General features: G+C 41.8%; 1 protein-coding gene across 1 annotated transcript in view; it reads left to right on the plus strand.

Moving 5' to 3' along the window:
- Positions 1-3,362: 3,362 nt before the first annotated feature.
- The window catches only part of CLCN4 (chloride voltage-gated channel 4), a 39,931-nt gene continuing 20,253 nt past the window's right edge, over positions 3,363-23,040 (plus strand). The window contains exons 1-4 of the mRNA XM_050331896.1: positions 3,363-3,474; positions 14,362-14,513; positions 14,839-14,938; positions 19,552-19,739. Of these exons, the coding sequence (XP_050187853.1) occupies positions 14,370-14,513; positions 14,839-14,938; positions 19,552-19,739 (432 nt within the window). The 5' untranslated portion in view covers positions 3,363-3,474; positions 14,362-14,369. The remainder of the gene's footprint in view (positions 3,475-14,361; positions 14,514-14,838; positions 14,939-19,551; positions 19,740-23,040) is intronic.

Consider the following 23,040-nt stretch of genomic DNA (forward strand, 5'->3'; position numbering starts at 1 on the left):
TAGAGTTTTGTTATATATCAAAGGTATTTTTTGAATGTTTTATATTTGCTGTGTTCCTGGTGCTTTCATTAAAAATATTGTATTTTGAATAATACTGTCATTTAGGTGAATGTAATGAATTTTCAAATTAAAGTAGGAGAAGAAATCTGAGAAATTGGAGATCCTAGAGAGGTTACACTGAAGACCTGAAAGGAATGCAGAGTGTAAGGAATGTCAGGTATGTTCTTCCAAGAGCTTATCACTCATGATAAGGTGACAACTGTATCAGCAGCTCATAGTTGAATATTCCCAGAATTCTTGGGTAGCTCCACTTAAAACACAATGAATTGCCTTTTTTCATAGCAAACATTCGTACTTTGTAGATTTTGATTGAAAGCAAGTTAGCATTATTAATTCTGTAATTATGACTAATTCCAAGGTGGACTCAAAAGAATACTGGATAACTTTTTTAGGCAGCTGTTTATTGCTGCTTTCACAAAGGAAACCTTAAACCTGCTTGAAGTACAGAAAGGCTATTTCTCAGTTTCCCTCTGCAGCCCTAAGCTGCAGGAGCACAGGCAAAACCATAGCACGGACATGTGACCTCTGTCTCTGTCCAGTATTCACAAGGCGCAAAGGGTATGACAGAGTTTAGGTTATTTTTAAACAGCCTGCTAGAAATAGTCATTTGGAATACCAACAGTCTCTCTCTCACTGCCATCAGGATCAACGACAAAAGCTGTAATGGGTACGTCATTTTGGATTTTCTGTTATGAGAATGAAGTATTATTTGTATTTCTTGCTGCAGTTCTTGTAAGCACTTTGCAAACCCTACAGGTAAGTGCAGAATAAAAAGATTTGTTTGTTTGTTTGTTTTGTTTTCATTTTTTAGGAATTAGATGAACTTTGTATTTTGTTTCCAGTGGATGTAAAACTGAAATTTGAATTTTAGGGAAGAGGGCCCTTCACAACTTGTTTTGACTCTAATCTCCTTTATAACTATAGAGTTGCACATCTTTGAGAGGAAGAAGCACTTACCGAGAGACTTGAGAAACTGCAGGCTAGCAAAAGCAAGAACAATCTTTTCTAAAACATCATGTGAGGTGTATTTTCTTTATCCTGATATCACACAGTTGACTGAGTATCACTGAAAAAAATACCAAGGAGTAAAGTTGATTTAATTTTGGAATTTGTAAATGTCTGTTAAATCACTTGCTTGCACTTTAGAATATCTCCATATTCTTGGATTTAAAAGCTATTTAGGAGCTGATTCTGGTTTCTTCTGATTTCTAAAAATTCCTTAAAATTGAGGATATGTTATCTAAGCTATAGAATCACATTTTCTATAGAAAATTGGGTATTCTGTCCCGAGTTTGCAGTTTGGCCATCCAGCTAAAAATGTACTGTCAGTAGGAGACTTAATGAGTTCAGCTGTGGTAATAGGCAAGGAAAAAACAGGAAATGAATTTAGGAAAGTCTGTCCAGAAAAACACCGGGGGGATTGAGACCTTTGTGCTCATTTGGTAAGTGCACAAAATTACTGTGTCTAGGGCACAGTGTTTCTGTTAAAGTGTGTGTCTTTGGCATAGAAGTTCCCAGGTGTAGATGTTTGACAAATGCTGCTTGCTGTTTTCCGTATTTCCCTCTCATAAACCGATTAAAGAAAATTACAGTTACATTATCAAGAAAATAAGTGCTTGGTGTTTAACTTCCTCCACAGAATTCAATTGGCCTATTAATAGTGATTTTAATGGGCACAAAGAACACACACTGGCAAGAAGCTGGGATTTCTATCACTTTTCCACTTTTCACTGACATGATTATAAAGGCCTGGGCCTGTTACTGATCTATGAGTGGTAGAGGACTATGATCTGCAGTGCTGCGTGTGAAGGGCAGAATCAAATCTCTTCTCTAAAGATACGCTCCTTGCTCCAAAAAGGTGTGGGACCTTCAGCTGGAGCAAGCTAAGTGTTCACATTTCACAATATAATCCAACATGTGGCTTCTGCATGGAAGTCCTAGTTAGGAATAAGGAGTACAGGAACTTCCTTCAGCTCACAGACAAGAGTTGGAAGGAGCCGTGTGTCCATTCACAACAAAAAAGGTTTTGTACACCCATTATCAGCTGGCTTGCTTTGCTGACTGGGCTCCTTGCATGGCACATCCATAAATTACTGCTCCAACACACTGGGACAAAAAGGAACTGCATTCCTTCACCTTTGAAGTGAGTTGAAGTCATGAGCGCACCTTCAGTCACCCGTGGATATTTTCATGGGTGCTTGTGCAAGACCTCCCTCTACCTGGCCGTTGCATCTGCTTGGAAACACAAAGCACAGTCCTGGATAAAGGCTTTTACCTGAGGGTAAAACCAGTCTGTGCAGTATTCCAGTACAGGTGAATGTCCTGAAATAGAACGCACTGCATAGGTATAAACACGTACATGGGCTTCACAAAAACAGTTACAACCTCTGTCTTGCAGAATATAATCCTAGTGGCTTGAGCAAAATTTTGTGCAATCAGAAGTTTGCAGATTCTTATCTTGTAGAAATCAAATACATTGCTGAGTATGATAAAATTCTCGAACACCCCACTTACACCTAAAAAATAAAACCAAAAAGGGCAAAAACCTCAAAACCCCAAAATACAGGTTCTGAGATGTAATATTCTGTTAACCAGGCTAATTGTTGTGGGGAGATTTGTTATATTTTTTATATATTTGTTCTATATTTTAGAATGTCCTAGCTTTTAAATATTTTGAGAAAGCTTAAGCAGACATTTTGAAAAGGAAAAGTAGGCTGGCATATAGGAGAGGACCTTTCAAGCAATGACAGTTGCATTGAAGAAAAGGCAGAAGGCTGCAAGTGAAGGGATGGATGGATGGATAGATGGTGAGGAGAATGAAGAAGTGAAGGTAACAGGGATGAAAGCTTTGAGGGAAGTTTGCAACACATGAACATGATACAGAAGATGGAGGTAAGTCAGTCTGGATAATCTTGAAATGGAGTGCTGGGAGAATGAAAAATGTGAGGGATGGTGAAATTGTGGTTTGTCTCATATCCAAGCTGCTGTGATTACATATTTCATAGAGCAGCAACCTGGGTGTTGCTGCAGAGTCAACAGGAATACTTTTTGGCTTACACGCAGCATAATTACAATGCTTTTTCCATGTGAAAATGTGAATGTTTTTGCTGTTGCAAAAACAAAAAAAAAATAAAAAATACGAAGAACAATTAGCTCAGGCTAGGGAGGGAAAAAAGCCGCACACGTTCTAATGGTGATTGAATAGGTAGGGCAGGGTAAAGAGGCTTGCAGTTTAATCCTGCAGGATTGCAGGCTGGTCCGTCTCCCCCTGATCAGATATCCTATAGACGGAGGATGCAGTCACATGATTCTTACTGCTTCCTCCCCATGACATCACTGCTGTTGCAGCCATACCACCCCAGAAAGGATGCTATTAAAATCTTTGGGATTGGGCTAAGTGATGTTGCATTGCAGGTAAGCAACAGAATTCTTCGGAAAAATGATTTGCCAGTTGCTCTCATGCTGCCGTCCTAGAGCTCCAGCTCTGTCGGACAGAGTTTCTGCTGGAAAATAAAGCGGCACAGTTTCTCTGCAGGCAGAGGGTTTGCAGGTGCAGAGGCTGCCTGCTGGCTCTGTGCTGATCTCCCGGCTGACATCTCCAGTAGAAATGCTGCCAGATGGAGCTTTATAGCTGAAGAAGACCCTTTGTTCCCTGTATTTTCTGATGGCTCCTTCGGGTGTCTGCGGAATTCTGTATTTATGTGAGCAGGCAGCAATCATTCAGTCGTGTAAAGAGAGAGAGCAGCAATAGTGTTTTGCTTCCATTCCCTGCTTTTTTTTTTTTTTCCCTGGATGCCTAAAGGAAGTTGTTGTTGTTGTACAAATAGAGGTAGCTAAGCTTATAAAGGAATGAGGATTAACTTGCTTGAGGGGCTAAGAGGTGTATTTGGGGAAAGAAGCTTTTCCTTTATTGATAATTTTTGCTGACGTGGTTTCAAAGTACCTAGTCCGGCAGGTTTCTTGCATAATTTGCTATACTGTAAGATAGGTTTTTCCTTGCTGTCCAATATAAACACAAAATATCCTTTCCCAAAATGAACACAGGAGATGACAATCAAATTTTTACTTCTTTGCAAAATGCCAATCACCAAATGGCTGAAAAATCCATGCTCCGCTGTGGTTTTAGAAGTTATATTTGTGGAACAAAGTCCAGGGTCTGTTTTCCTGGTGTAGATGTTTAATTATGCACTCTGTTCAAATACCTGAATATACCTGTGAAGGAAAAAATGGAGACTCTTCTGTGGTTTTTTTTCTGTATAGCTTTTAAAAAATATTTATGGGATTTAAAATTTTTAAACGTCTAAAAATTCATTCCAATACCGGTGGTAAAATCTGAGAAACTAAATTAATTTTTGAGCTTATACTAGTCAGAAAATAAAATTATAATTTTATGTTAACAATTCTGATAAATAATTCTGTGCCTTTTCCAAAGAACCGAGGATGACTCAGCCACAGCTTCACCCGGCAGAGAGTCAGGTGACTTTTCATTCCCAGTCTACCGGAAGTTTTCTTATTCTTCCCAATCCTGTTCTTTGTTCAAATAAATTTTTCCCAGTATTGGAAAAATCTGAAAATTTGGCAGGCCTAGAGTCTCTTTGTGCTCACCCATACATTCAGGGGGGAGATTTTTGATCTCCCATGCTGAAGTAGGTTGTACGTCCTATTGAAAGACGAATTCTGGTTTTCAGTGATCAGGCATGCAGTAGGGTCAAGATCAGAATACCGCAGAGCCAGGGGGAGAAAGCAGATAATGAATTATTGAAATGAAGTAGGAAAGGATAACAGTTGTTCCAAATGGAAATGAAAAATAAATTTCAATTTTTGTATTTGCTCCAACAGAACTTCTGCTAGTTTTTCAAGATTGAGCCTCTGAAGTGATAGAAGTGCAAACCTGTTGCTGCATGAGGTGATGGCATGGTTTGCATTGACAGCTGTGCTGGGTTTCTCCTTGATTCCCTCTGGAGTCAAGGCTGGCTCAGTTCCCTCCAGCACTGGCTGTGAGTGGAGCTGTGCTCCTGCTCACCAGGCACACTGAGGCTCGGCTCTTTGCCTATGTGAAGAGTACAACAGGGCTACCACACTTGGGTTCTCCAAGTGTGATGGGTTTCCTCCTGCTCTAGATCATATCTGAATGCTCTGTGGAGGTGTGTTCCAGACAGTGGTTCTCTTGGTCTCCTGATTTGAGTCAGACATCCTTTTTTGCAATAAGGGAAGGCACCAGCCTTCTATGTATGCTGGGTCAACTGTAAGGACTTTAGTCCTTTAGGAATTACTTAGTATAAAAGGGTGACCCTGGAGACATCCCCAGCTGAAAGGTGCTCTCCCTGGCAGCACCAGGGTGCTGTGCTGGGGCTCCAACACATACCTGTGAGTGCTCAGCCCCTGTGCACATCAGGGCCTGCCTTGTAAAGATTGTACCTTTTCAAAGGTAGTGGTGGTGGCTTTCAAGCAGGGCACAGAAGAGAAGGAGGAGATGGGGAGCATTTGCCCTGGAGTTGAGTCTTTCCTATCTGCCTGGAGCAAATGGGCTCTCTGGAGTGCTGTAACCTGGGCCTGGGAGCTGCTTCATCGTGAAGCTGTTGCTTGTTGGCCTGGAGGGGAAAGTGAACAGGATCGTGATTGTAGCCCAGTGCTGGGGGAAGGGGGAGCTCCTGACCCCCATCTCACCCATGGCTCAGGGCAATCTCTCATGTCTTGGTGGTCAGTGTTGTGTTGCAGGAGTCTCTCAGGTTTGAACAGCTCTTAGCTCAGCATGGTGCACAATCCTCTGACAGTGGCGTAGTGCCTGTAGGTACCAGTCCTTTTCCAGTTTGCTTCTGCCATCACACTGCAACTTGCTGGGTACCCAGGAGGGGGGTGTGTGTTTGTTTTTCCATTTAGTGAAATGGGATCAGGTTGTAGAGTAGGTGTCTAATATTTTTTTTGTATATATGTATGTACATACACACCAGGTGTTGGGTTTTCTCAGCTTGCTTCATCTCTAGTCCAGCAGAACCAAAAAAATCACACACAATTGTTAATGCCAAAAGAGAACTCTGGAAGGGTTACAGTAGGCTGCTATTCCTAAAACACTTTTGACATTTTACTCTTAAGCATCACACCAAGGAAAAAGTTTCCCCATCTTGCATAAATGGGAGCTGCCTCAGTGGGATGAAGTAACTTGTCTGTAGCTGTGCAGCCCATCAGCATCAAACACAGCAGTGAAAAGCAGTGCCCTGCAAACAGGTAAACATTACCCTCCATCTGTGCATCAGTGACTCACTGCCACCACTCAGATCATGAGAAGTGACATGGTAGAACAGTTTAATGGTTTTCGAATGCAGGTTTATCAGCTTTATTTCAAGCTGAAGACTTAAAAAGGTTTTTATTGAGAGGTGCATTTAATGCCATTGAACACCCATTTAAGGAGAGAGCTGTTCAAGAGTAACTATACAGTGCAACTCTATTCTCCCTGAATGATTTTGTTGTTGTTGTTGTTTTTGTTTGTTTGTTTGTTTGTTTTTTTGTTGGTTTGGTTTGGTGGTTGGTTTTTTTTTTTCAGTCCAGAACTTCTTTTTCTACCATAATCTTACAATTTTCTGAATGAGGAGGCACAGAGCAGCAATGGAACCCCAAATCTGGTGGTGCAAAGTTCAGCTGTGTGTGGCATGAGGAGGAAAATTGGGTAGCACCTATGGCCCTACAGCTGTGGTTTTAGAACTCTGTGGCAGTAAAACCAGTTGGTTTGGAAGGAAAATTCCCCTCTTTTTTTGAGAAAGAGGACTTGAGGGAAACCAAGAGTAGAAACCATACATGCTGCTACACTGTTAGCCTGATTTCCAGTGTGTCCTGTCTCCTGAATTTTGGTGTCTTACTCCAGAAGCTGAAGGCTTTCAGAGTTTTCCTAATCAAATCTTGTTTCCTTCAAGAAGTAAGGGTGTGGGGGGTTGATACAGCCTGCAGAGCTCTGCTGCCCAAGCTGCTGGCTGTTAGCAGAGGGGCATCCTGTAATAGACATGTGTCAGCTCAGTTTGAAAACTGCAGATGGATGTTCCAGAGTCAGCATTGCTTCCCTCCTTTTTCCACAGCCCCAACATCTGCACTAACAACTAAATTTATTGGAGGGACCTTTAAACTCGCTGGAAAGAGAGATGTGAGTTTAACATTTTTTTAATATGTAGCGAATTTTGGCAAAAGTTCCACTTGGAGCTGGTAGGGAAAGAGCTGGGATTTTTTTTTTTCTCTTCTCTTTCTGACATAACTCAACAGCTGCACTAATTTTGGTCAGACTTTCCAAGAAAACTCAAATAGGGAGCAGGCACATGATATTTCATACCATAAAGAATTGGTTTCTAAAAGGGGAGTCACCATGGGAAGAAGCAGGAGGCAGGATGCTGGAGTGAGGTTTACTCCTCAGAGGAAGAGAATGCCTCTCAGGAGGAGAAAAAGAGAAGAGGGAGTCAGGCTGTCATGGAAGGGTGGTTGGTTATCAGCTCCTGAGGTATGCTGGTGCACCCAAGGTCTCCCCATGCCTCCCTTTGCCTGTGCTTCTGTTATCTTCTCTGTGTTCACTCTATAAGCATGTGTGGTGGCTGAGGAGGGGCAGCTCAATGCTGTGGTTTGGTCTGGAGGAGTCTTTTGTGCCTCAGTTTTCTGCCATTTATCCCAAATGTTCCCTCCTACCTTCCCCTTCTCTCCCAGGCCCTCTCCCCTGTGATCTGGTGCCCTGTGTTTTTTGAACTCTTCTGTGGCTTCATAATTTTTTCCATAGAGGTTACACAGGGTAAAGCTGCACATCAAAGTTGTAACTGTATTTAGCTTGCCCAGACTATCATAGCAGGAAACTCTAATATGTGGTGGTGAGGCCATACAGTAAAATGTTGCAATATTTTACAGTACTGTTTCCCATACTGCAGCCTGCCTGTGCTAGGGTAGTGGGAGACTCAGGGTTTGCAGGGCTATTTACTTGTAAAGGGAGGTCCTTGAATTTTAGGAAAGGCATTTTAATACCTATTTTTTCCTCTCTGTATTTTCCCAGTTTAACTATTTGTTGCTTTTTACATGCCATATTATGTTTCCAAAAAAGTCTGTAAGTGGGTTCAGCATTTTCTGATTATTTCCAGGAGTCTGAACTAGATTTCTCTGATTCAAGGCCATTTTAACATCTTAAAACTCCATCAGTTAAGACAGAAGGTCAATAACTCAATCGGCTTGTTCAGTTGGAAGCTTCTAAGTTGCATAGTCTTAAATTGCCTGTAGATGTTTTTCATCCTATAGAAAATTACCCATTTAAGTTGCTGGGGATTCAGCCTGCTTGCTTTTGCTGAAGACATCTTCCTTGTAAAATCACCCAACAGCATCTTACTTCTTGTTTCATAACTGTTTACCTGCCTCCTATATCTTGTATAATGTCATGTTGATGTTTCTAGATCTTCTTCTACATGGCAGGTACCTTGGCCTTCGTGGCTCCAGATCTTGGTCTCTGACCACTCCCCAGAAGACGTATAATCATCTCCCTGTACTTTTCATTCATGTCTTTCATGGTGACCCTGTTAATAATCTTGCTTTCTGCTTCCTAAACTATCAGGGCCATATTCTCTGTGGTGTAACCATAGTCATCTCTAGGAACTTTCCTTCTCAGCCTTATCCTCTTATGGCTATTTCTGAACACTGACTCTTCCAAACCCAAACCGTTGTATGATCCTCTGACTCAGCTCACTCTGCTGGCAGCACTGACATCCTGTTCAGTTCAGGCCTTGGGTGGAGAGTGCTCTGTGTCCATCTCTGTGACTAGGTCTAAATCCCTTGAGATGTGGGATGGATGGATGCTGGCAGAGCACTCGGCTCTCAGGATGAGGTGCCTTTGCTTGACAGATCACACTGAGCATTTAATGGCCATGAGGCTGGGGCACCGTGCTGGGCTGTTTTGCAGACTTGGTACTTGGAATAGTCAATACAAGTATTAAGGGCACAGAGCGTGGCAAGCCATCTGTCAGTATGAAGGCGTCTTGAGATGATTTCCAGTAAAATTGCATTGTTCATTACTGAGCACTATAGAACATTAACCCCAAGGATTTTCACAGCCCCCATGCTCCTTCGTTTGTGCAGTAGCTGCTGTCATGTCGTGCCACATGAGCACAGCTCATCCAACCATTCAGGTCAGTGGTGGGCTCAACTCTGATGGAGTCATGATTGAAATGACCCTGAATCACTTCAAAAACTTTGCGTCTGGAGTAGGATCTCCTCTGTTTCATCACTGTGTATATTGGTACGAGAGCATAGAAAAGCCCTGAGACGTGCCATATTCCCCTTTTACGTGTTGGCTGACATGTGACACATTTGGAAGAGATGGAGCAGGTGATGCTTTGGACACCCTGAAAGCGTCACTCCAAATGCGAATTGAAGAACTTGCAACTGGCATTTAGGCTTCTGCTTTCTTCTCCCAGCCTCTTGCCAGGTTCACTTATTCCTTATGCTACAGCAGAAGAGAGGTATGCTTTGCTGCCTGCGTGCTGTCATGTTTCACATAGCAACATCCCCACTGCCATCTTCAAGGAAAACAGCCTACAGATGAAAGCACATAGGTGAACATTCATCTGCTAGAAACATCTGAAGTGTTGAAGTAGTTCAGTAACTGTGATCTGTTGAAAGTAACTTGAAACTTGTTGGAATTACATTAAAAATCATACTGCCTGCCCCAGTGAATGTGTCCAATTAAAACAGAAAACAGGATGAGAAGAACATAGCATGGAACTAGCATGTCTAGGAGCAATAGGCCAGGGCCAAGACTTTTCCTTTGATGACTGTTCAGCTAGTTGTTTTCCATCAGTATACTTTTCAGCCCCTTTGAACTATGGGATGTTTTGGTCTGTCCTTGCCATGTCAAATACATTTCAGATCTGATCAGTCAGTCAGCATACTACCTAGAATGTCAGTTCACTGATAGAACTCTTCTAGCTATGGCTTTTACATTTGTACATGCTGTAACAGTGCTCTAAATCTGCAGTTTGTCAGCATTTTCACTCTTAATGCAATTTATCGCTCTTGTGTAAAACCTCCAAGCTGCAGTGTGTCATGCAGCTGATTCTAATCACATGATGAGTTTACTCACTGTGAGGCTTGCAGAAAAAAAAGTCACCCTAAATATAATACTACTACTACCTTTTGGTTCTTGAACAAGAGGTGAGTAAATGTAACAGAAGAGACCTTGTGTCCATGCAGTACCTGCTGTGCTTGTTAGCATGTCCCGGCCCGTCAGCAGCTCCCAGTGTTCACACCCCGGCTTCTGTAGGCTGTTTGCATGAATCTATTCTTGGCTTTATTTATGTAGGAGATTTCAGTGATTACTTAAAAATTATCTGGCTTTCTGCAGTCATAAAGCTTCACAGGCTAATCTTTGGGCTTGCTCTTTTGGCCCTTACTTCCAGCTGCTCTCATGCATTTGACATTTGTAGGGTAACAGCTCTTTCTTTCTGGCTTCAGAATACTGTGTACCAGGCACGGCTGGTTGGGAGATCAGGGACTGACCATCAGGCTGATCTGGCCCAAGATTTCTGAAAGATATCTAGGGTTATGTGGTAGCCAGGAGAGCATCTATCAGGAGGCACAAGTGCCAGGCTAGTACTGTGACCTCTCGTGAATGGATCCCTGCCAGGACCTCGCTCCATCTACAGTATCACAGTAGTCTGGCATGGGTCTAAATCCAGGGAAATCTGTTTAATCTGAACCCTCTGAGTTCCAGAGGTGTGCAGTTCAGTCAGATTTCTTTGTTTTCTAGTTCAGTTTCTAGAAAGAACCTATTTGCAATTATTAAAGCAGAGTGTTGACACAAATGTTCAGTTAAAGGTACACTAAACTAGACAGTAAAAATGAGAGCTGGCTGTTCAGAGCTGCAGAGGCTCTCTATTGTAGGGATTGATGGAATTCAAAGCTGTTAAAGGCAAAGCAAAGAGGAAAATGTCCCTAACAGATCATAGAATGATGGGCTCCAAACTGGCCACTGTTTCTCAGGGAGTCGTAGCAGGCTGCTCAGTGCAAATGCTGGATGTCTGCCCTAGGAAAACTTGGTGGGATGCCGGAAATTATTAGGAAAATATGGGGACAAGCAGGAAACATTAGCCCTTGCACAAATTATGCTGCATCAGCATCTGAAAAAGTAGTGGGAAGGACAACAAGGACATCTAAGGCATGGAACAACAAAGGGACAAAACGCATATGTCAGACGATTCTTCAGCAAGACTTTACACCTTTCAGTGTAAATAATCTCTGTCAGAGCATCCACATCTCTTAGATGCTCAAGTGTGAGGAAATGCATTTATTACTAATTCTGCATGTCATTATGTTGCAACTGGTAGTGTTGCCCTCTTTAGATCAAGATGTCTACCTCCGACATCTTTGTGATCAGTAAACAGAAATTATCACTTCTGCGAAACAATCTGTCTCATTCTAATGTAAATAATTCACTTCCTCTCCTCAGCAGTGAAAGCAGTCTAGATTTTGGTGTCCAGAGTGTATTGCTGCAGTACACCTGGCTACAATTCAAGCTTGGATGAGATTAATTTGCCCTTAATTTTTATGTATTAAATATCTATAACCGAGTTATTGAATTATTATCTGTATCTGGAGTAAGGCTCCAGTCTCCTGGCAGAACTGGAAGCATCTCTGCAAACTTCTTTAAGAGGGCAAGTTAGTCTATCCTGAAATAAACTTTGTAGATTTTTACAGATGCTGAAGTGAAGTGAGAGAAATAAATGCAAAATAAAGAGAAAGAAAGGGATACTTATGGTGCTTAGTACTAGGACATAAGATGGAAACTCTGTAGTACACAGTTCAAAAGTGCTGTAGCTATGTTTTTTTTTACTAAAATTGGATTTTGCATAATCTGATATCATATCTCTGCTTTCAAAAGTGTAGTACCTGAAGTGAACTTTACGGCTGACAATCATCCAGTTTGCTGCAACTTCCAGGTACTGATATACTACCTAGAGTTCAAAGCTTGTTTGTTTTCTTAGTCTTCCATGGCCCTGTGGTCTCTAGCACATTTTTTCTCTCCCTGGATGTGTTGTGTAGCACGTATTTTTGGGGTAGATTCAGGCTGAGATTGTAATTATCCTACATACTTGTGGTCTGGCCTGGTATTATCCATCACAGTACTGTCATGTGCTGGGCACTGACAACATACTTAAAAAGCTATTTTTTACATGCTATAACTAGCGTGTTGGGTAATTTTCTTGTGGTATGAAAGAAAACTTGCCAATGCTTTCAATGCGAGAGTTCCCAGAAGTTTGTTTATTTAGCGGGTTGGGGCTGGCTCGTGCAGGCAAGCAGTTTGAGCTGCACGTTCTTTACAGGTCCTTCTTTGCTGTATGGGAAAAATAGGGTGAATTAACTGGTCTGCAAAAAAAAAATCACAACGTTACAAAATAATAGCAAAATCTAATCCTTTCACCTCATTTCAGCTTCCTGTTCCAGTCCTGGGAAGATATTGGGCTCAATGCCCTCTTGCAACTTCAGCTGCCTGCTGACAGTCACATCATCCCACCTTCAGATTCTCATTTCACTTAGCAGATGTAGGAGTGTGCTCTCACCTGCTTGGCGAAGTATCACTGTTCTCAACTGTCGCTCATTTTAACTTCTATTTTTAAATCACTCAATCCTGCAGCAGCTTGTTTGTGCTCCACAGGTCTTTGTAGGACACCTGCTCTGCTTTCAGTTTCCTTCCCCAGGCTGCGACTCCCTTGCTTGATTCTCTTTCACAAAAACATGCCATGAGATTACTTGGAGCTGACTTGATTTCCATACTTTAAAGGGCTTCTATAGTGTTATAATGGTAACCTGCTGGTTGCCTGTAATATAATGCTTTTCTCAGCTGCTTGTGCTCAGCACATTGTCTGTGTCATCCAAAATTTCTACATGGTGAATTGCAAAGAGCAGACACTGACAAAGCTGAATATTCACATTTATTACGCTTCTAAATTCCCACCAGGGCAAAAATGGAGACATTTCAAGTAAAATAGTTGAAAATGAGGAGAAAAGGGAAAAAAAGGCAGCAAATAAAGGGGACCAAGCAAAGTATCATGGTGTATGGGCAGTCAATTAAAAGCTTATGTGCTGCATTTCTGCCTGATCCAATTACAGAATTGGGAAGTTTCTGCACAGATTCAAGATCCAAGTTCTTTACTCGTGACATTCCCATTCCTGTACTTGTTGAAGGAAAGTTGGTAGCAGCCATTGGTACCATACTGGCCTCATCAGTGACCAGCAAAAGTTCTCTCATGTCCGTCAAGGAGCTACAGGCTCTGCAGTCTGTTCTATACAGCTTCTAAAGTCTGTATCTGTCCCCAGTTTTCTTATGCTTTCTCATGGGTTTTTTTCCCCTGTAATTCCATGAAAATGGACTTTTTTAGGCTTGCCATTTCAGACTAGAGACCTCAGGTATTCTCTGGAAGATCCCATTTCTCAGGCACCAATTTTAGGACGGATAAGATTAACCACTCTTTAGAGCAACACTTTGTTAGAAGCACAGGGCTTCATCCTTCAGCTGTCCCAGCCCAGGACCCCCCTGCCCAGCTGCTGGAGCCCTCCTGGGCCCAGGGTCTCTGCCCATGCTGGGGGACACGGCTGCCACTTTCTCTTGTGCAGATTCAACCAGTAGCTGAGCCTGCATTCCAGAGGCAGACACACAGTTATTAGCTCTTCAATTAGTATGAATGGAGAGGTTTGTTTCTGGTCATGATCTTCACGTTTGCTTTGTCAGGTCTATGTCTCTGTATATTTTGATTCTGATTTTGCCTCTTTTCCCCATAGTTTTCCAATTGACAACATCCCTAATCAGACAACTTTGCTGGAATAGGTATTCTTGCACTCCCACACCCCTTCATCCAGGTTTGGTTCTTACCACTTCCTCCCTTATTATTTGCATTGCATTTGTGTCCCTGAATGTTCTTGTTCAGTCTTCTCCTTTGCTCATTATCCTTATTGAATGATTATTATTGAAATAGGTCCTTAGCCTTTAAAGGTGCAGGCACTCTTTGCCACACACCCTTACACTTATCTTTCCCTGTCTCTGGAGGCAGCCCAGGTGGTTCCTACAGTCCAGACACCAAACTTTTAGATGGCTGAAGTAAGTTGTATGAGTCCAACCCTCTGTGCCTAAACTATCCCATTTAATAAAATCTCATGCTACTCCCTCTCATTGGGAATGATGTCAGCCTTTTCTGGAGCTTGCCATAGTAGACACTACTTTGGGACTTGACTTTTAAAGGAGGTAACAGTCATTTTTGCATGAATTTATTGACATAGTTGTTTTTCCTCTACACACAGATCCTAATATGGTCAATGCAGGCGACATGAACGGTTCGGGCAACCTGATGGATTTTTTGGATGAGCCTTTCCCTGATGTTGGAACTTATGAGGATTTCCATACCATTGACTGGCTACGAGAGAAATCGCGTGACACTGACCGCCATCGAAAGGTAACGGTGTCAGGCTTTGTTGCATCACAGTCCCTGGTCACAGCCATCCTGGTAATGAGGAAAACAAGCAGTTTTCCAAAGTTCTTGCTTCCTATCTTGTTGTATGATTTGAGGAGGAATTTTAAAAATATGTATGTGGGATGTCTTGAGTTTGTAAATATGAAAGGGCTGCTGCAACTTAATCAGCAGAGCAACTCTAAAAAAATGATTGGGACAACAGGGAGTAGAGAAATTGTGTGCACAGTCTGGGAGTCTAATTATTTTAAACATTCTACTCTAAAACTGTGTCAACCTTAATCAGCAACATATCTATGTTTATTTTCAGATTACAAGCAAAAGTAAAGAATCCATATGGGAGTTCATCAAGAGTTTGCTGGACGCCTGGTCAGGATGGGTTGTAATGCTCCTCATAGGGCTACTGGCAGGTACGTATGTGTTAGCGCTACAATTATGCCTGAACCATCCCACCCAAGTTGCTACAGTGCTGTCTCCTTCTCTTTTTACTTTGTTGTCTCTCCACTGATGCTTCAAGCTAAAAAGACAACTTTGCGTCCATGCAGTTATGATCCTTAGTAAATATTCTCACTTGCAAATCCCCCACTGAGTGCTGACCTAGAAAAAATGTTACTCACCAATAGAGGGATTTTTCTATTGCTTTTGCTTCACACTCAACGGGCTACTTTGACTTTCTGAATCTTTGATTTACAGAAGTCAATTTTATTGGAAGGACTTTTTTCCTTGTCATCACGTACTTTAATTCTGCAAGTAGAAAATATGATGTGGGGAAAATGTTGGTTGTGGACACTCAAAGGGAAGCTTTATAAATTGCTATAGCCACTGGGTTATCTTCTTTATATATGTGTGAAGGCAAAACACAGTTTCAGACTCAGTTTCAGATCTGCTTCCAGGCCAGACAGACATTACATATTAAACAGCCTGCTCAAACTCACATGGCAAATTCATTAATTTCCTCAATTTCTCCTGTCTTCTCCTCAGTTTAGCACATCTTCCAGCTTGGAAAGCTGCACTTCTCTTACCAAACTGAGACAGCTGCCATTTTTTATGCTTTTTCAGTGATGTCAGGGTGCTCTTGTGTCATGCTGCTTGGTAAAAGCATGATGTGAAGTTTCACAGTTTCCAAGAGGTGATGAGAATTTCCTTCTCAGCATCTGTCAAATTAACATGTTTATTACAGTTGTAAGGAGCCTCAGAAGTACCAGTGAAGTTCTCAAGAAAACACTGCTGAAATAACAAATTATGTTATTTTGTGGACATGTAATTGTTTCCACAAAAGCATTGGTGGGAGGGTGAGATGGGAAGAGAGTTTGATAGACTGTGTACTATCAGGGCTGCTGAACCTTGCCTGAAGGCCAGGGTTGGCCTCACCTGGGAAGGAGAATTCTGCTTACAAATAAAGTTAGAGCAGGCCCTTCAGGGCTCTAGTGACCTCAGTAATCCCCTGGCTCATAGAGAATGTGGTACACATGCACACATTCCATTTAGTAAAAATACCCCAGAAGGTTTGATTCAGTTCCAGTTTGCAATTAAACCTTATGCTGAAATCCTAATGATTGTCAAAAGCCTGAGCTGCTGACCTCAGATAAGATCTGATGCTGATACCTCCAGCTTGGGAATGGAGGTTGAGGATAAGCTGCAGCTGAGACCTGTAGCTTCTGCAGCCTTTTCAATGAAAAGCATAAAGAGCAGTAAGTTTTACCACAAGGAGTCAAACCAAATTAATAATTTTTTACACTGGGACAAGGACTTGTGAATCCACCAGAGAACAAAAACTACCTGCGTGCCCGTGGCCTCTGCTGAGCCCTGCTGAGCCCTGCTATTGAAATGACACACATACTCTGTGCCTTCAGCATTTTTGGGACAGGGTGAAGATGGAGAATCATCACCTCAGCTTCAACAAGGGGTCAAGACCCCTTTGTTGAGTGTGGGGGGTAATAATTGATGAAATGGATGAGGTTTCTTAGCCAGGTTTGAGGAGGGAGGAGGTTGTGTTGATGGTACCATCAAGAGACACCTCATGTTGTTTTCCTCTCTACTTGAAGTATTGCCTGTATTGCTGCTCAGAGAGGAGAGCCTGCCATGAGGGTACCTATATGGTCACACAGGTTGTGTGGACCAGCTTGACTCCTCCATGGTTCCTCTTCTGCTGCAACAGGCAGAAGCTATTGCTGCTCCAAAGAGAGCAGCCTGGCTCAGCCACATGGACACTGGATGAACTCTTGGGCAGCTGTGTCCACACATTACCAAAGGCAAGGAAAAAGTGTGGCAAGGACTGGGAGAGAAAGGGGAAAGTAGCAGCAGCAGTACCCAGGGTCTGAGGGTCCCATAGGACATCCTGACCCTGCTGCCTCTGTGCTGGGGATGGAGACCAGCAAGATGGGTATGGGGAATGGGCTGGCAGGGGCCAAAGTTTCCAACATGCTTCCAAATGCACTTGGGTGATTTACCCAGGTTCAGGAGTTTAAAGTGAGCTTAACTGATCTACAAGCCTAAATCCCACCAATTTTGTCAACTCTATCTTTCAGATTGTGCAATACCTCAAAGGCAGCACCTCCACAGTCAACACAAGCCATTGAGGCCAAACAGAGAAATCCCTGTTCTCCAGCATTCCTTCCATTGGGCTCTGTTGCTCTGTGCATGTGTAGCTGCACTGAGCAAGTAAATCTTGGTTCTTCTCTGGAACACATGTAATATATTGCATGTAGCTTTTTCCTCCTTCTGTGGATCACAAAGTATTTGGCAAAAGGGATTATATCAGCTGCACAATTAAGTCTTAGAGGTGCTGAGGTACCTGTGAGCTTTTTATATTAGATAACTGAATGTTTGGTCTTCACTATGTTTACTGACTCTGTTGGGGAAAACCATTTAAAAAGCCTGTCTTCCTTTACACCTTCTGCTAGGTAGCATTAATGTGCATTGCCTAGTTAAGAGTAACGTAAACTTTGAAGACTGGGGTAACTACAGAGAATGCTGAAGGTCCATCAAGAGATTCAAGAGGCACAGCTTTTGGTGAAACTTTCAGAAAATTGGAGAAGAATTTAGAACTTACTGCAAGACTCAGTAAGCTATGCAATCTGAAGTTGCTAGCAACACAATGATTCACCATCATCTAAGATTATGGTTCATTGTTTCCATAGAAACTTGGGAAAAATGGAAGAGAGTAAGCAAGATTAAGGGAGGGTTTTCATGAAAGAAAAATAATTGGTAGAGACATCACCACTCTGCTCTGCATAGTCTTTGATCTTGTCTAGTGTGTCTGTATAGTTCTTCAGATTATTTCCAGGTAACAAAAATTCTTCACTGCTACCCTTGTGACCAATCCTTGTCAGTATCCTTCTTCAGGGTGTAAGAAGATATGCTTAGGTGTAAGGCTCTTGTGAACACAGGTGGTTTTTTTGTGCTTTGGAAGAAATACTAGGTTCCACTTGCCTGAATTATTTGAAATATATTTCCCCTTGCTCCTTTACAGAAATGAAAAGCAGAAAACTTTAGTTCCAGGTCTAATAAACCAGCTCTTGGACCCACCTGTGTGCCCCAGCTGCTAGAGGAAAGGGGATCAGCCCCCAGCCCTGCTTCATGCAATTACATTCTTAGCAGGAGCCATGAAGCTAAAAGTTTTGGAAACATAAAACTAAACCAGTTTGCATTTTCCAAAGCTTCCCCCTACCCCCTCCATGTTTTAGTCCCACTGAAATGCACTGATAAATTCTGTTCAAATCCATTACTGGTTTCCTGAAATTATATTAATAATTATTTGTAAAGATAATATGAATTCTGCTTTCCATTGTTCATGACAGAGGTTTGGAAAACACTAAATGACTCTTCTATGTTTCTGATTTAACTCTTCCCAGAAAGAATGGACATAGGGACAGAATGCAGGTCTGTGTTCTGGCTGCTCCCAGCCTCCTGTTCCCGCTGTTCTTGCATTTGTGGGGACCCATCTGCTCTCAGGGTGCTGGTGCAGATTATTATCACTGATGAGCAAATGCCCTAGAAAATGAGATTTATTTCTTTGTGTGTGTCTGGGCACAGCAAGTTTACCCGTGTCTGTGTCTGGTGGCCACCGGGTGTCACTGTAGCTCTGTGTAATTACTGGGGAAAGGCTGAAATAAGGGTTGGTTTGATACAAGGGGAATTTGAAGGATAATTTTATTCTGCATGTCCAGATTGCTAATAAATGTACACATATACTGAGAGCCCTGTTCTATTAAGTTCATAACTCAAAATTTGGCATCCCTGTTGTCTCTGTAATGAAATCATCCTTCTGAAAGGTTGCTGTGTTGGGACCATAAAGGCTATAGGAAAACAAACCTATCCTTCTCCTCCACTATCTCTGAAATACACAGTGTGATTTGAGACCTGCAGCTTAGTATGTGTAAAGAGACCCACGTGAAGTCCTCCTTACCTCAGCCAGGTGATGCACCTGCCTGGGACAGGCTGCAGGATCCAGCCTGACACGGGTTGTGCCTCCCCTATTTGGCCATCAGTCAGTATGAAAATAATAATGTTTAAAAGCTTATGAGAAAACATTGAGGGTCAGACAAAATTGTTAATGCCCCCAGTTATTTGGAAGGTTTGTATTTATTGAATCATAGAATAGTTTGGATTGGAAGGGGCCTTTAAAGGTCATCTAATCCAACCCTATTGTAATGAGCAGGGAAATCTTCAACTAGATCAGGTTTCTCAGAGCCCCATCCATCCTGACCTTGAATGTTTTCAGGGATGGGGCATCCTCACCTCCAGTGTTTCACTACCCTCATTGTAAAAAACTTATTCCTCATATCTAGTTTAACCCAATCCTCTTTTAGCTTAAAAGTATTACTCCTTGTCCTATAGCAACAGGCCTTGTTAAAAAGTCTGTCTCCATCTTTCTTATAAGCCCCCTTTAGGTGCTGGAGGACTGCAGTAAGGTCTCCCCAAAGACTTCTACTTCCCCCCCATTATTAAAATGAAAGATATTTTCCTTGCAACTTGATATTTTTTAATGCCACTATTTCTTTTTCTGCATTTCTTTTCCCAGGCACACTAGCTGGAGTGATAGATTTAGCTGTGGATTGGATGACAGACCTGAAGGAGGGTGTCTGCCTGTCTGCCTTCTGGTACAGCCATGAGCAGTGCTGCTGGACGTCTAATGAAACTACATTCGATGACAGGGACAAATGTCCCCAGTGGCAGAAATGGTCTGAACTTCTTGTAAGCCAGTCTGAGGTACGAGAGACCTGATTAGTTTGGGGTCACAGCAGGCCAGGCAATGCCCTTTTTTCGTGCTTGCTGATGTTCCCTCCAGAGAGTTTATCTGAAAGTAATGAACTGAGCACACTGCAAAAAAAGATATTTCCACAAGCAATCTGCTTAACTTGGAAGAGATCCTGTTGTTTCAGTGTGATGGAAAGTGGAAAGCTGTGAGATTGTACTCTCTTTTTATCAATATTAAACTAAAAGGGTTTCATCACATGCATAACATAATCACCAGGGGACTTGAGCTGCCCTTTTTTTTTTTTTCCTTTCAAACACCATTTTATTGGACAAAAACAGATGAGTGTTGACAAATACATTTAAGAGGAAATTTTCAGGATTGCAGATGGATTTTTATGTATTCGGATGTTGTGAGTAGTAAAGGGAGCTGCATAAGAACTGCTTGTTTATCCCTTGCAATCATTTTCTCTATCAGGCATCGTGATATTTAACTAGCACCAAAAGCTGGCCTAAGTGAAAGACTTGCAGGGGTAGAGGACAAGAAGGGAAAAAGCTGACCTGGACTGGCATGAAACTTAAAATTTAAGATTTTGTGCTTACATTTCTTTTTATGGTAGTAATTTTAAGGACAAAGAATGCTGTTTCAAAGCAAAGCAGGTGAAAGTTTCATTTTGAAGACAGTCAAAAGAAGCCTCTCTATACACCATTTATGTTAAAAAAATACAAAAAAGGACATTTTATTTTCAGCTTAAGTTGTTCAATGTATTTAATAAAATTGATCCCTTCACAAGTCAAATTTTTGGCAGAGTTATTGTCTTAAATCCCACTCTCCTCCTCTTCTGCAGCTGACTTGAATTTGACAAAAACTGAATATGACATGGAGGTAGGAGAGGTTGTCTGAGATCTTCTCCCAGTGAGAGAAAGATCTGGTCTTACAGTGTTTCAGGACACCTTCATTGCCTTACAAGTGTGTCACTCATGTTCCTTTCAGTGCTGCTTTAGGTTTATAGTACAAGTAGTACTAGATGAGAGTGTCTGTGAATATGTATAGCTCAATTTTCAATAGTTTCCACTAATTAACCATAATGGAACTAGTGGGGTGCTCACTATTCCTGAATATTCCCACCACATAAAAGAGGCAAAAATTACTCAGCACAGTTGCCAGTCCCAGTGTCAAGCTTCCCTTTGCCAGAGGTTTGCTAGGTTCACCCTGGTCTTCATCAACAGGTAGTTTGGGTGGTTGTGTCTTTGTGACAGTGAAGAAATATTACTGTGGTATAAAACTGCAGGACTGGGGATGATGCTGTAATTTAAGAGAATAAAAAACTATGAGAAGGAAAAAAAGAGGAGACTGTTACAATTGTTAGGGGATTTGGAAATCCTATACATGGGTTTGACATGCTGTTACTCTGGCTGGAATACATAAACAATGCATGTCCTTGAGGAAATTTATTGCTTTCATCTGCTATTTGAAAGCAGCAGTCATGACTGTTGTATGCCACGGCCTACAGGAGAGGTATCAGCAAGGTGGGCACTGTGAAACTTTACTCACTTTGTATTCAAATTGGGCTTCTCACCCCCTGGTGTACTGTCAAAGTAGGAAAAAAAGGTTCATCTTGACTTAGGTTTTGGCTCTTTCTAGGAACAAATGGGCCTCTAAGATCTGTGGGTTCCTGGCTGTCATGGCCTGATGGATGCTGTAAATTTTAATATTATAGATGTCTATTCCTGTTATACTGAAATCTCAGGCAAAGCCCAACAAAAATGTGAATATGGAAAGTAAAAATTCAGTTTCATAGAAAAAGGTTTACAAGTTTTGCATGATATGGTTCATTCCTGTAGTAGTAGAGGACTCAAGCAGGTATCAAAATACACTGAACTTGACTGAGTTTCAGAATAATTTTACCTTTTTCTATGTTGTTTCACTTTGTGCCTGACATTTACATAACAGCCCTATAAAACAGGAGTGTGCATTGGAGGACATTTTAGGCAAAAAGTATTTAGAACAGTTTCCCTAAAGGTACTCCAGTTAGACGTCTCCTTTTTTTATGCATGACTGTGATTCTTTCTCATCATAGCCAACTAAATTTGACATTTTGAGGACTGAGATTTAGATCAGTTCTTCCTTGTGGTTTTGCCAATTTATGGCTGTGATAAACCCTGTACATATGTTTTCACTGAGAATTGTGACATTTCCTATGGCATCTCTTGAAAAATGTTTCCATTCTAGTACTCCTATAAAATGAGCCCAAAGCAGAGCTTGATACAAATTATTATGGAAAATATAATAGCACACTAGACACCTACCAGGCTATGTTTTCTTCCCTAAACACTGTTTTGTAGGCCAGTTATACTCTTCAGCCCTCTGGTCCTGAATGACTTCCAAAGAGCAGGGGAAGAAGAGTTTTCTATGTGAGACAGTTTCAAAGCCTCAGATTCACTGGCGGATCAAAAGCTTATCAGATGTCACTCAGTTCAGATCTCTGGCCAGTATCTGGTGATCTGGACCTTCCCTGTTCTGCATATAAAGTTTGGTCCCAACCCCAACTTCACTGGAGCTGAGAACCCCATTTTTGACACCTGTCCAGGGTAGAGGAAGGGACCCTTGTCTTCTGTGGATCAGCAATGGACTGTATTCCCATCCCAGAGCTTCTGTATCTCCTGTCATGAAGCTGAGACCTGAAAGATGAGGAAAACCCTTTATACCTGGAACACCACTCTCAATTTTACCGCCTTGAGTCTGTCAGTCTTGAGGAGACACATGCTGTAACATCCATAGGAAGGAGTCTGGAAACTTTGAGATGCCTCATAGAGTCAGGGTAGAGCTCTGGGCCTCTGGAGAAAACATACATTGGGTGGCATCCTGAGGCATGTGGTTTCTTTCAGTATTCTGAATTTGTAAGGGTTATTTTCGATTGTGTTTCATTTGTATCTAAACTGGACTAACACCAGATCTGAAATACTGCGTTGTCTTGTAAACTAAAATACACAATTTTGCTCAGTTTCCCTACTTGCTTCATTACTATTACCTTCAGGGTGAGTCTTCGGAGCCACTAGTGGGAAAGGTTCACCTCTCCTGGTGAGCTGTTTTGGGCTCTGATGTAGTGTACAGGCTTAAGACTTCTGCTGATTCAGAGCCTTAGTAATGGCACATAATGGATGAGAAATGAGCCATTTGCTATACTGACTTACTGCTACTTCACTTCCCAAAGGGTTTCATATTATTAATCATTAGAAACTGCTGCAGTTGAACCTGCAGAATGCCAGATATCTGGAAAATGTAACAATGAAAGTTGTCCCAAGGGATCAGGTT

This window comes from Myiozetetes cayanensis, unplaced genomic scaffold, assembly GCF_022539395.1.
Source record: "Myiozetetes cayanensis isolate MyiCay16 unplaced genomic scaffold, myiCay2020 scf5-8, whole genome shotgun sequence".
NCBI classification, from domain to species: domain Eukaryota; kingdom Metazoa; phylum Chordata; class Aves; order Passeriformes; family Tyrannidae; genus Myiozetetes; species Myiozetetes cayanensis.